Consider the following 18646-nt stretch of genomic DNA (forward strand, 5'->3'; position numbering starts at 1 on the left):
CTTTCCAACCTTTTTTAAAGGCCTTGTATAGTAGATTTACTGAATGCAATGTGCCTTTTGATCTCTTGATGCTGCTTCTATGAGCATTGATTGTGGATCCAACCAAGATGAAATCCTTGACAACTTCAGTGTCAATCTTTGTTCCATTCATCATGATAGTTCCTTTGGTCCAGTTGTATGGATGTTGGTCTTTACATTGAGCTGTAATCCATCCTGAAGACTGCAGTTCTTGGCAGCAAGTGCTTCAAGCCTTCACTTTCAGCAACCAAGGTGGTGATATTTGCATATTCCAGGTTGTCAGTGAGCCTCCCTCCAATCCTGATGCCACATTGTTCTTCATCTAGTCCAGCTTCTCTGATTATCTTGCTCAGCATACAGTTTGAATAAGTATGTTGAGTGGATACACCCTGATACCTTTCTTGATTTTAAATCAGGCAATATTCCCTTGTTCTCTTCTTAAAACTGCCTCTCGATCCATGTACAGTGTCTGCATGAGCACAATGAAATGTTCTGGGATTCCCATTCTTCCCAAGATGCTCCATAGTTTATCGTGATCAGTTTATCATGTACAGTTTATCATGTACAGTCAAATGCCTTTGCAGTCAATAAAGCATGTAAACATCTTTCTTGTTTACTACCAAGAGCCACCTGACGTCAGCAATGAAATTCCTTGTTGTACTTCCTCTTCTGAATCTCACTGGAACTTCTGGCAGTTCTGTGTACTGCTGCAACAGTTGTTGAATGATCTTAAGCAAGATTTTACTTGCATGTGATATCAGTGATATTCTTCTATAAATTGTACGTTCTGTTCTGTTGCCATTTTGGGGGATGGGCACAAATATGGATCTCTTCCAGGTAGCTGTCTTCCAAATTTATTTCCATATTTCCTGGCATAGATGAGTGAGTGCTTCCAGTGCTTCATTAGTTTGATGAAATATTTCTTTTGGTATTCCATTGATTCCTAGAGCTTTGTTTTTAGCTACTGTCTTCAGTGCAGCTTGGACTTTTTTCAGTAACACTAGTTCTTGATCATATGCTGCCTCTTGAAATGGTTGAATGTCAACTGGTTCTTTTTGGTACAGTGATTCTGTTTTTTCTTTCCATCTTCTTTTGAAGTTTCTGTATCATTTAATATTTTGCCCATAGAATCTTTTCAGTATTGCAACCTGGAGCTTGAATTTTCTCTTCAATTCTTTCAAATGAAGATCTGCTAAGCATGTTTTTCCTTTTTGGTTTTTTAACTCTAGGTCATCGCACATTTTAAAAAATAATCAATTTATTAGGGACGCTTACAGCTCTTATAACATTCCACACATCAGTTCTGTCAAGCATATTGTACATATGTTGCCATCATTATTTCCAAAACATTTTCTACTTGAGCCCTTGGTGTAAGGTCCTCTTTTTTATCCCCTCCCTCCCAACCACCCACCCTCAGGAATCCTTGAGCAATTATATATTATTATAATAATTTATTTTGTCTTCTTAGAGTTGCCATTTTTTTCCATTTGCCTTAGCTCCCCTATGATCAAGAGCACATTTTTAGAGTCGCTATGACATCACTTTGATCTTTGCCTTCTTTCCTGTCTCTTTAATGACCTCGTGCTATTTTCACGTATGGTGTTCCTGATGTCCTCCCACAGCTCATCAGGTCTTCTGTCCTTAATGTTCATTGTGTCAAATCTGTTCTCGAGATGTTCTCAATATTCGGGTGGAATCTATGTGGGAAAGCATGAGTTTGGTTGTTGAGAGGGGCTGGTATATGCCATCTCTCAGTGGAAGAAACTAAACTTGGAAGGACAAGTGACCACAGTACTAGCAAACAGATCTTCTGACTACACTCTGCCTTTGCTTCACAGTACTTAACTTTTTTGTCTAACTCTAACCTATGAGAGACCAAAAATTATAATCAACTTAGTTGATTAAACTTTCCAAGGCTAGTTTTTAGTATGATTTCACCAGAATGAAAGGAGTTTTCTTCAGAATAACTTGATTCTCTGGTTTCTGCTTCTGCACAGCGCCAAGATTGGGGGTCTGTAGATCTCCTAAAACATGTTGGGCGGGTGTAGAACAACATCACCCAATGGGTTCTTCATTGGATGAGCAGGCTGTCTCTTTTGAAGGGTGCTCAGACTGTTCAAAGACTCTTAGAGGTGGCCAAAGACTCAGTCCCCCGAAGCCACTGGAAAAGGACCCCGGTGGTGTTGAAGGCAACAGCTGGACTGCGTTTACTGCCAGAACAGAAAGCCCAAGCTCTGCTCTCTGAGGTAAGGTCTGAAACCTTCTGTGTCTTGGGTAATTCTGTTTGTCCTATGTGAGTATTTTTTAAATGAGTTGTTACCCCTTAGGTCTGGGACTGTTGCTCTCAGTATTTCACCACTGTTAAAGAATTGTGGTGATAAGGAGCCTTTGTCCTAATTAGTTACTTTCCATTTTAATTAGTACTCTTGAGTTTATCGAACTCCATTTTCTAAATATTTAAAATATTTACTACCTATAATATCTTTAATTCTCTGAACTTGTTAGAGCAGCATCATGTAATTGTTTTTCATTAACTTTATTGGGGTAGAGTGGACATACATCAAAATGTTCCCATTTTAAGTGTCCCATTCAATGTGTTTTGAGAACTATAGTTTCTTCATGCCCTATCCCTGAAATCACGTAACGAATCTGCTTTCTGTCAAAGCTTAGTTTTTGTTTGTTCTTATATTGTTTGTGAATGAGGCCATATAATTTGTATTATTCTTTGTGGGAATATTTGTCTCTTAGCATAGCATTTAAAAAAATTATTATTTTGCCATATCTTACATCATACACTGTATCCGTTCCCCTACAATTCTGTTATTTTTTTCCCTTTGAGTGGGTTTTACAGTCATCTTTTTTATCAGTTTCCCTTCATCCCCCTCTTCCTGTACCCTCAGGGAATCATCGCCCCTCCCCCCTACTATTTTTGGGGCTTTATCTATCTTGGAATTAAGGCATCGAACGATCTTCATTACACAAATGAATATTCACAGGTCTGACAAGCTTAATGAAGTAAAACTGGGACCATAATAGTAAGGGGAGGAAATATTAAAGAACTAGAAGATAGTTAGGTTTTTCATGAGTGCTATACTGCACCCTGGATATATCTTCCCTCCCATATGGCCCTTCTGTGAGGGAGTGTCCAATTATTTACAGGTGGGTTTTGGGGCTTCACTTTGTCTATGTTTCTTTACATCAATGTGATTATTTGTTTTTGAATTTCTGATACCTATTCCCTCTTAACATAGCATTTTTGAAACTTATGAAGAGTAAAAAAAAACTTTATTGTGAATTTTAATTGCTCAGAAAATTGCGGCAGAAAAGTGATTTGTGTGGAGGCACCCCCGAGGTCCAGGGTCCCCACAGTCTCCTGGCTGTGGCCATGCAGTTGCCCTGTGAACGAGAGCCTGCTCTGAACACCCTCTACATCTTGGACAGCCCCACGCAGTCTGCACCTCCCCTCCTGCTCAAGCCACATACAGGAGGGATTCCATAAATGCTGCTTCCCTCCCCAAAAGGCTGCTGCTGGAGAGCAGCCTAGGAGGGCTCTCTACAGCTGAAGCCTTGAAGACAGGAAGCAATTAATTCCCTTGTTACTCAGATAGAAAACGTAGAACAGAAGTTTTAAAACATGTAGTTCATAGGGGAGAAGGGAAAAAAGATGAGGAGCAGATACCAAGGGCTCAAGTAGAATGAAAATGTTTTGAGAATGATGATGGCAACAAATGTAAAAATGTGTTTGACACAATCGATGGATGGGTGGATTGTGATAAGAGCTGTACAAGAAATGATTAAAAATGACATGATTTAAAATGTTATTTTAAAATGTAGCACAATATTTTAAGTGCTATTAGGTTTATTATGCGATAAATAAAATTAGTAAAATTCAAATTGTATTCTGTGTAGAATATTTATAGACAGAATCCCATTATAACCAAAATAAAATCACCACAGAAAGGATTACTCTTGTAAAGCGTGCTCTTTGTCAGCACAGAGCACCGACATGCACTGACCAAGAACAAGCTGCCTAGTGTGTTGCTTGTTGGCTGCCTAGGCCGCGTAGTGATCTTACAGAACAGAATGAAATACTGCCTGTTCCTGTGCCGTCCTCACAATCCTTGTGCTGCCGTCCATTGCTGTAGTCACTGTGTCAGTATTGATATGACCTTGAAGGCTTTCCTCTTTTTCACTGACGCTCTATTTTACCAGGGGCTGAGCTCTCTGATTGGTCTCCTGGTAGCCTGTCTGAGCACCAGAATCTTAATGTCACACTCATTCATTCATTCAATATATGAGTGTTCGCTCTGTGCACTGGTGGTAGGTACTGGGGATATATACAGCAGGGTCAAAAGAAACCAAAGGGTCCTTCCTTAATGGAACCAACTACATTGTAGTTGAGGGGGAGGCAGAATATAAGTAAATATAAAGTAGATTAAGTGTGGGGAGAGGCCTACGCAGATAGAGTAGTAGTGGTATAGGGGAGATACTCAAGGCCAGGAAAGACTTCACTGGTAGATGCTGCCTTTGATTAGTGATCTGGCGAGAGTAAGAGGCAAGCAAGCTATACTAAGCATTTGGGGGAAGAGTATCCCAAGCTTGTACAAGGCCCTATGACAAGAATGTGTGTGGTATGTTTAAGCAATAATTGTTAAGAACTTGGCAGTTCTACCCCACCAGTGGCTCTATGGAAGAAAAGACCTGATAGTCTCCCATAAAGATGACAACCTAGGAAATACTATTGGGCAGTTCTACTCCATCTTGTAGGATCACTGTGAGTTGGAATTGACTTCAGGGCACACAATGAAAACATTCAGAGGGTCATTGCACCTGGATCAAGTGCATGATGGGAGAGTAGTAGGAAGTGGGGTCAGACAGGTGTGGGGTAGAATCTATCATGTAGGGCCTCAAAAGACGTTGGCTTTTATTCTAGCCAACTGGGAAGCCACCTAGGGATTTTGAGTTCAGGAGAACTTTGAAGTGAGATCTGATTTAACAGTACCATTCTGGCTATAAGGAGTCCCAGTGGCCATAGTTAGAAACCCATTGAGCTGCTAACTTGCAGGTCATAGAGAGGTTCAAATCCACCAGCTGCTCTTTTGGAGAAAAATGAGGCTGTTGGCTCTTGTAAAGATTTAGTCTGGAAACCTAAAGGGGCAGTTCTATTCTGTCCTTAAAGGGCTGCGATCCATCAGAATCCACTTAATAGCAATGAGTTTCATTGTTTTTCTTTTTATTCTGGCAGTTGGGTTGAGAATAAAGACAGGTGGAGATGTGGAGGCTAGAGCAAAAGTTTTCTTCTGTGCTTATCTATCTTCTCACAGCTATTTGTAGCTAACCCATTTCCTGGCTGAAACAGGGGCCAGAGGTCATTGTGGTGCTTTTGTCCCTTTGGAAATGAGCACACCTAACAGACAAGAAATCCTCGTGTTCCTAGTTGGAGAATCCATTCCCCCCTCCCCACCCGCCCCGGCCTAAGCCATAATAATTACATAAAAATGAGACATGACACCATATTATTCTGTGTATTTGTGGAGGGTCAAGTGCAAGCGCATTATTGACCTGTACAAGATCACCATTCTCATCTCCTAACGTAGGATTCCAGAAGTCTAGAACCTGGGGTCTCTAGACTCTTGAGGTCTCAGCCATGTGTCACAATCTAACACAGGCTGGTAGCCCTTGGATGTGAACTACACCAGGAAGGCAGAAGAACCTTTTCTGCAGTGTCAAGAGCCACCTGGCTTCACCTCTTGCCTAAGGGGTGAGGTGGGAATAGGTCCTCCCAGCTTCTGGTGTGTGTCCAGGTAGAATGAATTAGGTGTTTTGATTTTTAATTACAGGATTCTTATGAGCTGATAGGTTCAAAAGTATTGTCTTTCTTAGATCTAATTCACTTTGAAATCCAGGTGTTTTGGTTTAGATTTACTTTCAAGTCAGGAATCCCTACATTTTTATTTTTATCAGAATGACTTGCCTAGTTCCTTGTTTATTTGGGGAGGGTGTGGGGGGGCGGACAGGGAATATGTTCTGAAAAAATGTTACTATCTAGGGACTATAAAGAGAGTTGTTTCCTGATGTGTAGAGAACATATGCAAAATAGGGGCCCCGTCTTAGAACCCTCGGGAACCCAGCTTTCTTTTCTTTTCCTTTTTCCAGGTCAGGGAAATCTTCAGGAAGTCACCTTTCCTGGTACCAGATGACAGTGTTAGCATCATGGACGGATCCTATGAAGGTGGGAGAGGTGTTGTTATCTCTTCTTTGGGGAGAGGGACAAGGTCAATGAAATATCTGATAGTGGGAACTGGGAGCAGGGATGGGCTTTGGCGAAAAAGGAGCTAAGAAGGAGCAGCAAACCAGAGGAAGGAATGGAGCAGCAGGAAGTGGAAGGATGAGAGGGGCGTTTTAGACCTGAAATCTAGAGAAAGAACAAAGACGGGGCCAGGGACGGGAAAAACATGCTGTGGGGATATAATCTTTTTCTCTTTTTCAGGAATATTAGCCTGGGTTTCTGTGAATTTTCTGACAGGTAAATAAATACATTGCCAAGTTTATCTTAAGACCTTAGCTGGGTTTCACAACATTGTCAGGAGAGTGGGGGAAAGATCCCTTTCTTGTCTGTACTGTTCTTTAATTAAAAAAAAAAAAAAAAGCCCACAAAGGCAGGAAGCTAATGTTTGCATCCTGTCTTCAAGGCTTCAGCTGTAGAGAGCCCTCCTAGGCTGCTCTCCAGCAGCAGCCTTTTGGGGAGGGAAGCAGCATTTATGGAATCCCTCCTGTATGTGGCTTGAGCAGGAGGGGAGGTGCAGACTGCGTGGGGCTGTCCAAGATGTAGAGGGTGTTCAGAGCAGGCTCTCGTTCACAGGGCAACTGCATGGCCACAGCCAGGAGACTGTGGGGACCCTGGACCTCGGGGGTGCCTCCACACAAATCACTTTTCTGCCGCAGTTTGAGGTGAGTCATTTATATGTAGGTCTGGTGTGCAACACACGTGTAGACATTTAATGGTACCTAGAAGATGGCACCCCATTTTCAGAAAGTAGGCTGAGGAGAATGATCAGATGAACTCCTTCATATGTGGTGGGGGCCCCCTTGCAGTTTGGAGTCCTTGTGATTCTTCAAACCTTGTGGGAATACTAGTTTAAGCTGTGTCCTTCATCTCTGGGTTTTTAGGGGAAGGGGCAGGGATGGTGGTGATACATCTTCAGATAATTGCAGGTCCTGAATAGTTTTTTGCTTTGTCTGATTTTCAGAAAACGCTGGAACAAACCCCTAGGGGCTACCTCACTTCCTTTGAGATGTTTAACAGCACGTATAAGCTCTATACACATAGGTAAGGAAGGGGACAGGGAAAAAGAATAAGAGTTTGTGTTGGAGGAGTCTCCTAACTTCTCAGTTTTTCATATCTATCAGCTTTACAAAGCCTCTGCCAATCCCTTAAGGCCTATCAACAACATCCAAACTGCTTACTAAATCCAGTTGACCCAAGAGTTTCCTCTGGTCCTTGCCTGAGAATTATATAACTTGAGTCAAATTTTCTCTAAAGGGAGGGCTCCTTGAGAAGACTAAGCTGACACGAACTGTGAACTGGCCTTCAGATGCTCACAATTTAGCCTGGCATACGATCCCAGCCGGGTTGAGTGCTAAAATAATGTAGCTGGTTCCCAGGTTGGGACTGTAGGAACTGTCGCTGTCTTCTGACCTTGACATAGCAGCGGGCAGGTCTTTCTGCACAGCCTTGGTTTGTTTAGAAATTGTGTCATGTTGATCACATAAGATGAAATCAGTCACACAGCAGAACTCCCTTCCTGAGGAAGACGGAACCATTCTACAGCTACAAATACCATGCTACTTTTGAAAGAATCAGCGTTGGGCTGGAGGCCTGTAGGAGCAGCATGCAATGAGTAGATCCTGTATTTTTCAGTTACTTGGGATTTGGATTGAAAGCTGCAAGACTGGCAACGCTGGGAGCCCTGGAGACAGAAGGTTGGTCTGGGACCTGTGCTGGGTTGGGGATGGTCAGAGTGACACTGACACTGCCAACAACTTTTCCCTTCCTTGGCAATGTTAGAAGCCCTGGTAGTACACTAGCTGAAGCACTTAACTGCTAACCAAAAGGTCATCAGTTTGGTCCCACCAGCTGCTTCTATAAAGAGTGCAGCCTTGAAAACCTTTTGGGACACGTTAACTCTCTCCGATGAGGTCAGAATGTTCTCAATGACGATGGGTTTGTTTTGGGCAATGGTCCTCCTTATAATGGAAAAAGTTTTGTGGAACTGGGAAGCATACATTGTGTAGTCTTTGAAGTCCAGATGTTTTGGTTTACATGATTAGCATGATCGGATCCTAAAGTAGCAGCAGGAACTCCAGCCTTAAAATCAATTGACAGGAGCTTACTTGCGTCCCTCAATGTTCACTTGACATGGTGCAGGAAGCAGGGTCTGAAGGGGGTGTGACTGAGCAACTTCATTTATCAACTCACGGTTGAAAGATGGGTGAAGAACTCAGCTTTTGGGGTCAGGAAGAACTGAGTCTAGTCATAGTTTTTTGTAACTTAAGCCAAAGTTACTTACCTTTCTATATCCCTTTAACTATATTTTGCATTAAATGCAGCTGGTAAAATCCCAGGATTTTATATTAAGGTCATTTTTGTTGTGACGCGTAGTGGCCCTACGTACAACAGAATGAAACACTGCCCTGTCCTGCGCCATCTTCACAATTGTTGCCGTGCTGTAGTCACTCTGTCAGTCCATCTTGTTGAGGGACTACTTGCTCTTGTTTGCTGCCCCTCTACTCTACCAGGGGAGCCTTGGTGGTGTAGTGTTTATGAGTTTGGCTGCCAACCTCAGGATATACAATTTGAAACCATCAGCCAGCCTGTAGGAGAAAGACAGGCTTTCTACTCCCATAAACAGTTACAGTTTCAGAACCCTGCAAGGGTAGTTTTACGCGGACCTGTAGGACTGACTATGAGTCAATAGACCCAATGGCAGTAAGACCTTTATCAAGCATGATGAAATTTATCAGGGATCGGTCCCTCCTGCTGACATGTCTGAAGTACTGGAGATGAAATCTTGCTGTCTTTGCTTCTAAGGAGCATTTTGGTTGTACTTCTTCCAAGAAATATGTGTTCATTCTGGAAATCCATGGTATTCATTATTTTTTGCTGACACCATAATTCAAAGTCAGCCATTCTTCAGGGTTTCTTATTCATTATCCAGCTTTCCCATGCATACATGCCTAAAATACCATGGTTGGATCAGTGTACCTTCATCCTCAAAATGATGTCTTCGCTTTGGAACACTTTAAAGAAGTATATTCTGTAGTAGAGTTGCCCAGTGCAATGCACTGTTTAATTTCTTGAATGCTGCTTCCAAGTAGGTTGTGAATCCAAGTAAAACGAAATCCTTGACCACCAGTCTCTGTTCATGTGCCAATGCTGCTTAATGGTCTAGTTGTGAGGGTTTTTGTTGTTGCTGAGGTAACCCAGACAAAAGGCTTTATGTTTTATCTTTATCAGTAAGTACTTCAAGTCCTCTTGTGTCATGTGCTTATCAAAGGCTGATAATGAGTCTTCCTCCAATCCTGATGCATTTAAAAAAAATCATTTTATTGGGGGCTCCTACAACTTTTATCACAATGCATACTATCCTGATGCTTTGATCTTCTTTATATAATACAACTTCTCATGTAAAATGATACAACCTGACACAAACCTTTCCTCATTTTCAAACATCTGCTACTTGGTCTATATACAGGAACCGTATGAGGACCACTATATAGCCTGGATTTTTCATTCTTTGTAATGTTATCCATAATTTGTTGTGAAACACACAGTCATATGCACAGGTTAACAACTTTATGACAGCCTCTGCTTCAGCCAAGGTCCTCTGACATCCCAGGGCTGTCCTTTGTCTCATGTCCACATCTTAGTCCAGCTTGAATGTCTGAGGGCTCCCTGTTGATAAATGGCTACAGCTGTTCGGGAATTGTCTTTACTACAGCTTTACTTGCATGTGATATTAATATTGTTTGATAATTTCCAAATTCTGTTAGACCACTTTTCTTTAGAATGGACAGAAATAGGAGCTTCTTCCAGTTGGTTGAAATGTCTGGAGGGAAAAAAGGAAATGTCTCAATTGGTCCGTCATTTCCTGGAGTCTTGAATTTCAACAGTGCCTTTCTCCCTTCAGTACCACCAGTTCTTTCTTTCTTTTTTAAACATTTTATTGAGAGCTCTTACAGCTCTTATAATAATCCATACATCAATTGTATCAAGCACATTTGTACATATGTTGCCATTTTCTTTTCTTTAAAAAAAATCATTTTATTAGGGGCTCAAACAACTCTTAACACAATCCATAAATACATCAATATATAAAGCACATTTGCACATTCATTGTCCTCACCATTCTCAAAACATTTGCTCTCCACTTAAGCCCTAGCATCAGCTCCTCATTTTTCCCCCTCCCTCCCCACTTTCTGCTGTCCATCCCCCAGGGAAGAGGTTATAGATAGATCCTTGTAATTGGTTTCCCCTTTCCAACCCACCCTCCCAGTATCACCACTCTCACCACTGGTCCCGAAGGGATCATCTGCCTTGGATTCCCTGTGTTTCCATTTCCTATCTGAACCAGTGTACATCCTCTGGTCTAGCCAGATTTGTAAGGTAGAATTGGGATCATGATGGTGGAGAGGGGAAGTATTTAGGAAGTAGAGGAAAGTTGTATTTTTCTTCGTTGCTACATCGCATCCTGACTGGCTCATCTCCTCCCCGAGACCCCTCTGTAAGGGGATCTCCAGTGGCCTACAAATGGGCTTTGGGTCTCCACTCCACACTCCCCCCCTCATTCACTATGATAAGATTTTTTGTTCTGATGATCCCTAATACCTGATCTCTTCGACACCTTGTGATTGCACAAGCTGGTGTGCTTCTTCCATGTGGGCTTTGTTGCTTCTGAGCTAGATGGCCACTTATTAACCTTCAAGCCTTTAAGACCACAGATGCTATATCTTTTGATAGCCGGCCACCATCAACTTTCTTCACCACATTTGCTTATTCACCCGCTTTGTCTTCAGTGATTGTGTCGGGAAGGTGAGCATCATAAAATGCCAATTTAATAAAGAAAGTATTCTTTCATTGAGGGAGTACTTGAGTGGAGGCCCAATGTCCTTTTGCTACCTTAATACTAAATCTTGGTTTCTTTTCTGTACGATGTTTTTGATGTCATCCAACAATTCATATTTAGCCATTTAAGTTAAATGTATCAAACTTATTCTTGAGAGATCTCTAAATTTAGTGAAATGTATTGAAGGTCAGACTTTGGCGACATAAGTTTTTCAGCTTCAATTTGAACTTGCTTATAAGCAGTTGATGGTCTGCTCTTCTGTCTGTCTCTAGCCTTATTTGACTGATGATATGGAGCTGTTTCATCATCTCTTTCCACAGATGTGGTTATTTTGATTTCTGTGTATTCCATCTGGAATACACATGTATAGTCATTCCACATGTATAGTCACCATTTATGCGTATGAAGGTGGCATTTCCAATAAATAAACCATTAGTACAGCAAAATTCTATCCCATGATCTTCCCATATTATTTCTATCACCAAGGCCATTTTCTAACTATTGATGCTTTTTTATTACCAACTCTCATATTCTAGTCACCACTAATTATCAGTACATTTTGATTGCATGTTTGATCCATGTCAGACTACAGAATTTGGTTGAAATTTTCATTTTCTCACTTTTTACGCTTTAGTGATGGTGTATAAATTTGAATACTGGATGTATTAACTGGTCTTTGTTGTGATTGGAGGATATTTTCATATCACCAAGAGTGTTGCATTTCAGGATGGTTCTTGACATGTTCTTTCTGATGATGAATGTAATGCTTTTCCTCGTGAACGGATCGGATCCAGTATATTGACTGTCGGATTCAAAATGGCCAGTGCTAGTCCTTTTCAGTTCCCTCCCTAATGCCTGTTAGCATTCTTTATGCGTTCTGTTTCATTTTTGACAACTGAAACCTTGCCTAGATTCATACATACTCTGTGGATTCCACATTTTCATTACTAATGGGTGTTTGCAGTTGTTTCTTCTCATTTTGTGCCACGCCATAGTAGGAAAGGAAGATCCTGAAAGCTTTGCTGCATCCAAGTCATCCAGGTCGACTACTTTGAGGAGACAGCTCTTCCCCAGTCTTAGGTTAAGTGACTTCCAACCTGGGGGCTCATCTTCTGGCACTGTAGCCTCAGTGCTCTGCTGCTGTCCATGAAGTTGTCAGTGAACAATTTTTTCAGAAGTAGATCGCCAAGTCCTTCTAGTCTGTCTTAGTCTGGAAGCTCAGATGAAGCCTGTCACCATGGGTTATCCTGCTGGTATTTGAAATACTGGTGATGTTTCTTGCAGCAGCACAGCAGCCCACAAGCTACTACATTACAACAAATGTGCAGACGACTGGTGGCTGACACTGTACGGTATGATTGTGATGATATAAAGCATCTTCAGGTGTATTTCATTTAAGTCTCCCAACAGTGAGGAAGGTAGAATGAGTGTTTTTCTCCCCATTAATTTATTCCATTGGGAGGATAGCTACGGACCCCTTTGCCAAATGCACATATACACAAAAATGTGCCAAGAGTTTTGGGGATCCACCCAGCCCAGGACATCCACCTGTGAGCCCTGAGTTCAGAATTGTCAGAGGATATAGCCCACTTGATTCACTTCATAAGAATTTAAGGCCTCCCAACTTTTGTGATTCCTTCAAGCCTAGTGGGTTCTTACTTGCCCCTCACATCATTATTTCATAGTACTTTGTACTCTGGGTTCTTTCAGCAAAGGATGGACAGACTTTCCGAAGTGCCTGTCTTCCAAGATGGCTGGAAGCGGAATGGATCTTTGGGGGCGTGAGATACCAGTATGGTGGCAACCAAGAAGGCAAGTGATGCTTTTTAACTGGTTAAAATGACCTTGACAGTAAAGGTTCAGGAAGAGTCTCTTGAGAATTTTTTTCCAGAGCTCAATAAAACTATGTCATATTGCAGGGCCTTGTTCTAAATAGATGTTAATGTATTTCCAGTGAATGATGTGAAGGGACAGTGAACGAGGTAACAGTCCCTTATGTGCTGCATTCTTCCCTTGGTTTCACGCTGTGGGTCTTCTAGAAACCTGTTCGTACCCTAAGCCTGATACATGGAATGGTCTCTGCCCCATAAGTAGGTTAAAACTACTTCAGGTTTATTTTTGGCTATTTACAGCATAGTGAGGCCATGAAGAATGTCTTGGGTATTGTAAAAGATGTAGACCTTGAAATCAAGAATGAAATGTGATTTCCTAGTGAAGGAGCCAGGTGAACCCTTTGAATGTCATACTGGATGCAGCAGTTCAAGCTCAGCTATGGCTGTTTGTGTTGAATGCAAGTTAAGGAGACGCTGCCACGGAGAAAAAAGTACCAGAGCAGTGAGGCTATAAAAGTTTGCTCATCCTCGTTGCTTGAGCCTCTTCTCTACTTGATCTTACTATTGGCTAAGTTTGTCCCCTATCATTTCCTCATCTTACCCTTGTGTACCTTTGTCCCAGCAGGGGAGGTGGGCTTTGAGGCCTGCTATGCCGAAGTACAGAGAGTGGTACAAGGAAAACTTCACCAGCCTGAGGAGATCCAGAGAAGCTCCTTCTATGCTTTCTCGTACTACTATGACCGAGCTGTTGACACAGAGATGATTGGTAAGTTCACTCCAGGCATCAGGCCAGACCGGAAATTGGCCAGGGTGTAACAGTAGGGGAAGTAAAGGGAGAAGAAGTGTTTGAAATGCTCTATTGGGAGATACCCTTCTCCAGCAATGATTATTAGAATGCACCAGTCACTCAAAGTGGAAATAAATGGACTATAATTTTGAATCATTTGGAGCTAGACTATGACCTAAATAACTATGCTTTGTCTTTTTTTTAAACATCTTTATTGAGGCTTAACTGACTTAACAATAGAGTGCACTCATTGAAAGTATAAACTGCTGAGTTTAACATGCATATCTGCCCTGCGGCCATCATCACATTCAAGATAATGGATATGTGTCACCTCCAGAATTTTCTTCCTGCTTCTTTGTAGTCATATTTTCCCATCGCAGAAGTGATCGCTTTGTGTGCATAATCTTCCAGGCACGAGAGAGGTTCATTTCCTGTTTCCTGTGTGCTCAGGAGCCCTGGTGGCACAGTGGATACGTGTCAGGCTGTGATCCTCAAGGCTGGCAGTTTGGAAAACCCCAGCTGCTCCGCAGGAGAAAGCCTTGGCTTTCTACCCCTGTACGCAGTTACTGTCGCAGGAGCAGTCCTACTGTGTCTTGTACGGTCGCTACAAGTTGGCATTGACCTGATGGCTGTGTGTTTGGCGTTTTCTTGGACTGCATGTTTGCTTCCCCTATGCTGCCTGTGATTTTAGCATTTAAAGTCTCGTGCGGTGTCATTTAGTGCATAATGTAATGGAAAACAGATTTGTGTTTTGGATTGCTTCTACTTCATTCAAAAGCACCTCTGTGGCTTTGGGTACAGCTCTTTGCCCTGGCATCAATGTCATCTACACCAAGACGATGGCCCCTGTGTTCTGTTTTCTCTTCCCTGCCCTATCTTGATTTACCTTTTACTTTAGCTTCTTCGTCATTTTGTAGAGTAATTGTGTATAGTTTAAGGTTAGATTTTGCTTTTTTAGTCTAAAATTTCATTTCGTTGAATACCCTTAGCCATTGAGTTGCTGCATGACTCTAGGACGACTCTATAGGACAAGGCTGCAAATGTTTACAGAAGCGAGTTGCTGCATCTTTGCTCAGCAGAGCATGTAACCACTACACCACCAGGGTGCCCATCCTTGGTGGGGTAGTGCGTTAAGCATTGGGGTGCTAACCAGAAATTGGGTTTAGCCTAGCTTAAGGTGACCAGATTTTAACATTGGTAAAGCGGGACACCATTGACGGGGAAGGGGGGTGTTGGGGGATATTCTTGATTAAAAATTTGGTCTATATGGAGCAACAAAAATTTTCATACAATGCAAAAATAATATTGTAATATATTTTTAAAATTTCAACATAAGTACAATTTACAAATATATTTTAAAATTATGTATAGGATTATTTTATTCTTTGACATATTTCTCATTTGAGTGAATATTTTTTAGTAGATTGCTGTCATTGTTTAAAAGGTTATGAAATTTCACAAGAATTTGTTAAATTATATTTCACACATAAAATGGCTTTCAAAGTCTCAACACTTAATTTTGATTTTTCTGATGTCCACACTTTATTTACCGTAGAAAAAACGCGTTCAGTTGCAGCATTAGTTCCTGGTAAGGACAGCGTGTATTCCACAATTTTTAGTGCATTATTGTATGGAACATGGTTTGTTTCAAAATGATGAAATATTTCTAACCATTTGTTCTCTAGTGTGATTTTTGCTGATGTCCAAGATTTAACGTTTTCCTTATCAATATATATATATTTTTAATAATGATACCTCATTAAAAAGATCATTTTCAGAAATATTACTATATGGGAAATTTTGAGTAATATGATCAAATGATTTTTGCACATCATTCCAATTAAGTTCTTGTTTTAATGTAACCCAATGAAATGTTCAATATCATTGTAATGTACCGTCCATTCTTCTAAATAATCTATGCAGTTACTATAGAACTTTTTAACGTGATTCATGATATCTGCACAATTTATTGCACCTTGCTCTTCTCACTGTCTTATCCTATTACAGATAGTTAACGGAAGAAAATTATTTTCTAACTGCTCTTGACACTGAAATTTTAAATTATTAACTTCATTTGCTACTTCAATTACCAAAATTTTGTCACCTTCAATAAGCTTTATAGCATTTTGAAAAAGAGCTGCTTGATGTGTACAAACTGCAGCCAAATTTTTGAAGATTCTTTTTCAAAAAACTCTTCTAAAATTCTAGCACATTTTTCCTGTGATAGAGAAGTAGGATTTCAAAGGATCGTATATTTTCAAAATTCTTTCGACAACTGGCAAAAGAGCTAACTAACCTGCGTGTTTTACTGTATCCAAGTATTTTCTGATATTCGACTTCCGCAGTTTCACAAAATCTTTTTTAGCATTTCAATGCGCACAGTATATATACAGAAATAAGAGTATATTTTAATAACAATATTTTCCACATCTACAGATAAATCAGCACTGTTTGAATAGTGTTATGTATTATGTGCACTGCACAACCAACACCAATAATGTTTTGATTAAGGTTTTTGTTTATTAAAAATATTATTTATACCTCTTTTCTTTTCTTCCAAAATTTGCATTCGTGTTGTCTGCACAATATGCAATCATTTTATGTTTTAATTTTTTTCCCAAAATATTAATAATGGAACTGAAAATTATTTCAGAAGTTTCACTGGGCACAGAAATGAAATCTAAATTTCTAATTTTTATTCCAGTTTCCGAATCATAATAATGGTTGGAAATAACTTTATATCCTTATGATTAGATGTGTCAGAATATATGGATGTAAAATTAATTTTTCTAGATTTTTGTTTAATTCTGAAAATGCATATGGGGAAAGCACATTGCACACAATTGCCTCGGATTTTGTTCTAGCACAGGCAAATGTTTTGTTGATAAACTTTTTGACAACTTGTGATGTACAGTCCATAGAGCTGAAGGAATGATTGTGATTAATAGCATGAAAAGATGTAAGTCCTTCTGCTAATGCTAATTTCTTTTCTTTGTCTCCATAAGTTGTTTTCCGAAAAAAAATTCCTGTGTTTTGGAGGAAGATGGAGCAGTATTTAAATATCTTTTATGTTTCTGTGTCTCCAAGTGCTTTGAAATATCATTCTTCCCACTGTGCGAAATAGAAAATTCACTATTATATTTCTCACATTTAACCATGTAATCGCTTTTGGTTTTTTTAATAAAAGGAAATTCACTTCTTAGATTATCATTGAATTTGCATCCTCTTTTCTTAATCATTATGCTAAAAATCTAAACAAAATAATTAAAAATTATATTATAAATTATTATATACATATTGCTTTAAAACACAGCAAGTAGGTACATAATTACATGAACATATTTTATCGTTAGTGTATAAATTAAATTTGATTGTTCTAAAGTAACTATATTTTAAATAATTTTCATTTTAATCCTATTTTTCTTTCTAAATAATAACATTACTAACTTGTATTACATTTTTTCTCTGAATTTTCTGTAACATAAGTCATGTCACTTTCGAGGTCGGTGCTAGACATTTTGCCGCCACTATAAAATATGAATAATGAGTACTGTCTGCTAAATTCAAGACAGTTTATGAAATAAATAAATTACTTACCTAAATGATCTGAACAGCTGATGTGTTGACATCCCTTGTTTAACTAGCACTAGCCCGCAGTACGATGTGTATCGTCTGAGAGACAGTTACAAAATGTTTTCGTCGTTGCCAATGCCAAAAAATGCCATTGTTCATTAAGTCCAAACAATGGTGGTCGAATTCTAACAACTGATCAACAATACGAACTTTGACAAGCAGTTCTCAATAATCAGTTCTCAACAATTGTTATTATTAAAGTTTAACATTATAAAATTAACAAAAATAATATAAAACTCATATCCTGGCGAAATAGCCACATGGCAGCTGAAAACCGTATATTCCCTTCCCGTTCTCCCGCCATTCCCTAGCTTGTCGTGCATTCTTTCCAAAAATCGGGACTTTTTTAAAACACCACGGGACGCAGACAAATTGTTAAAAATTGGGACTGGCCCGCCAAAAGCCTAGCCGCTTGTCAGGAGAAAGATGAAGCTGTCGGCTTTGTAAAGATTGAGTTGCGGACACCGGATCGAGCAGCTCCACTCTGTTCTGTAGGGTCACCATGAGTCAGAATCCGCTCGGTGGCACTGGGTTTTAGTGTGCCATTTGCACATGTGGATGGCACAGATGTTTGGAACAGTCGTCTGCTTTTTCCAGATTTACTTTGTTTTGAATCTTCCGTCTTGTAAAGTTTTCCTAAATGGCTCGTTAGATTTGGCCTTGTTTTGTGCGTTGTTAGATTTTGGCCTTGTTTTCCAATACGTGGGAAAGCCGTAATTCTTTTCTTAGCTCTAATAGGTATTCTTATAACTAATTTTACACTAGGTGGCCTCAAAACGTTCGTGAGAAAATTGTATCATCTTTTAATTCCATTTTCCTATGAACTTTTTAAAAGCTTCATTGTATGTTTAATCTTTTAAGTTAGTGTCTATTGACCCACCATCCTAGAAGGGATGAATTTTTTTTTACCTGCCCTACCTTCTATCTCTAAAATTGTAGGTGGTTATGTTATTGTAGTCGTTCTTTGTTTGCCTTTATACACTTACATACACTACTCTTACTTAAACTATCAGACTTAAATGAATTACTTTGGCCTTGTTTAAAATATTTCCCACTTTCCTTTCTGTTTTTCACTGCATTTTTTAGTTTTATTATTATTACATCACCATCATTTATAACACTGATTTTCTGTACAATTCCTGCAGTTATTTTAGCCTGGTTACCATAGTTTGGGTTGGCTCTAGGAAGAATTTCTCTTAAATGCTCACATCTCATTCTTGTTCAGGTCATCATGGAAGAAGCCAGGCCCT

At 39.9% G+C, this 18646-nt stretch overlaps 1 protein-coding gene across 3 annotated transcripts in view; it reads left to right on the forward strand.

Moving 5' to 3' along the window:
- ENTPD5 (ectonucleoside triphosphate diphosphohydrolase 5 (inactive)) overlaps positions 1 to 18646 on the forward strand; it is a 46177-nt gene that overhangs the window by 20725 nt on the left and 6806 nt on the right. For all 3 annotated transcript variants that reach the window (XM_075531992.1, XM_075531990.1, XM_075531991.1), the window contains exons 6-13: positions 2121 to 2264; positions 6175 to 6250; positions 6509 to 6544; positions 6881 to 6969; positions 7269 to 7348; positions 7940 to 8001; positions 12855 to 12956; positions 13602 to 13742. In XM_075531992.1, the coding sequence (XP_075388107.1) occupies positions 2121 to 2264; positions 6175 to 6250; positions 6509 to 6544; positions 6881 to 6969; positions 7269 to 7348; positions 7940 to 8001; positions 12855 to 12956; positions 13602 to 13742 (730 nt within the window). The remainder of the gene's footprint in view (positions 1 to 2120; positions 2265 to 6174; positions 6251 to 6508; positions 6545 to 6880; positions 6970 to 7268; positions 7349 to 7939; positions 8002 to 12854; positions 12957 to 13601; positions 13743 to 18646) is intronic.

The sequence above is a fragment of the Tenrec ecaudatus genome, chromosome 14 (assembly GCF_050624435.1).
Source record: "Tenrec ecaudatus isolate mTenEca1 chromosome 14, mTenEca1.hap1, whole genome shotgun sequence".
Lineage (NCBI taxonomy): Eukaryota > Metazoa > Chordata > Mammalia > Afrosoricida > Tenrecidae > Tenrec > Tenrec ecaudatus.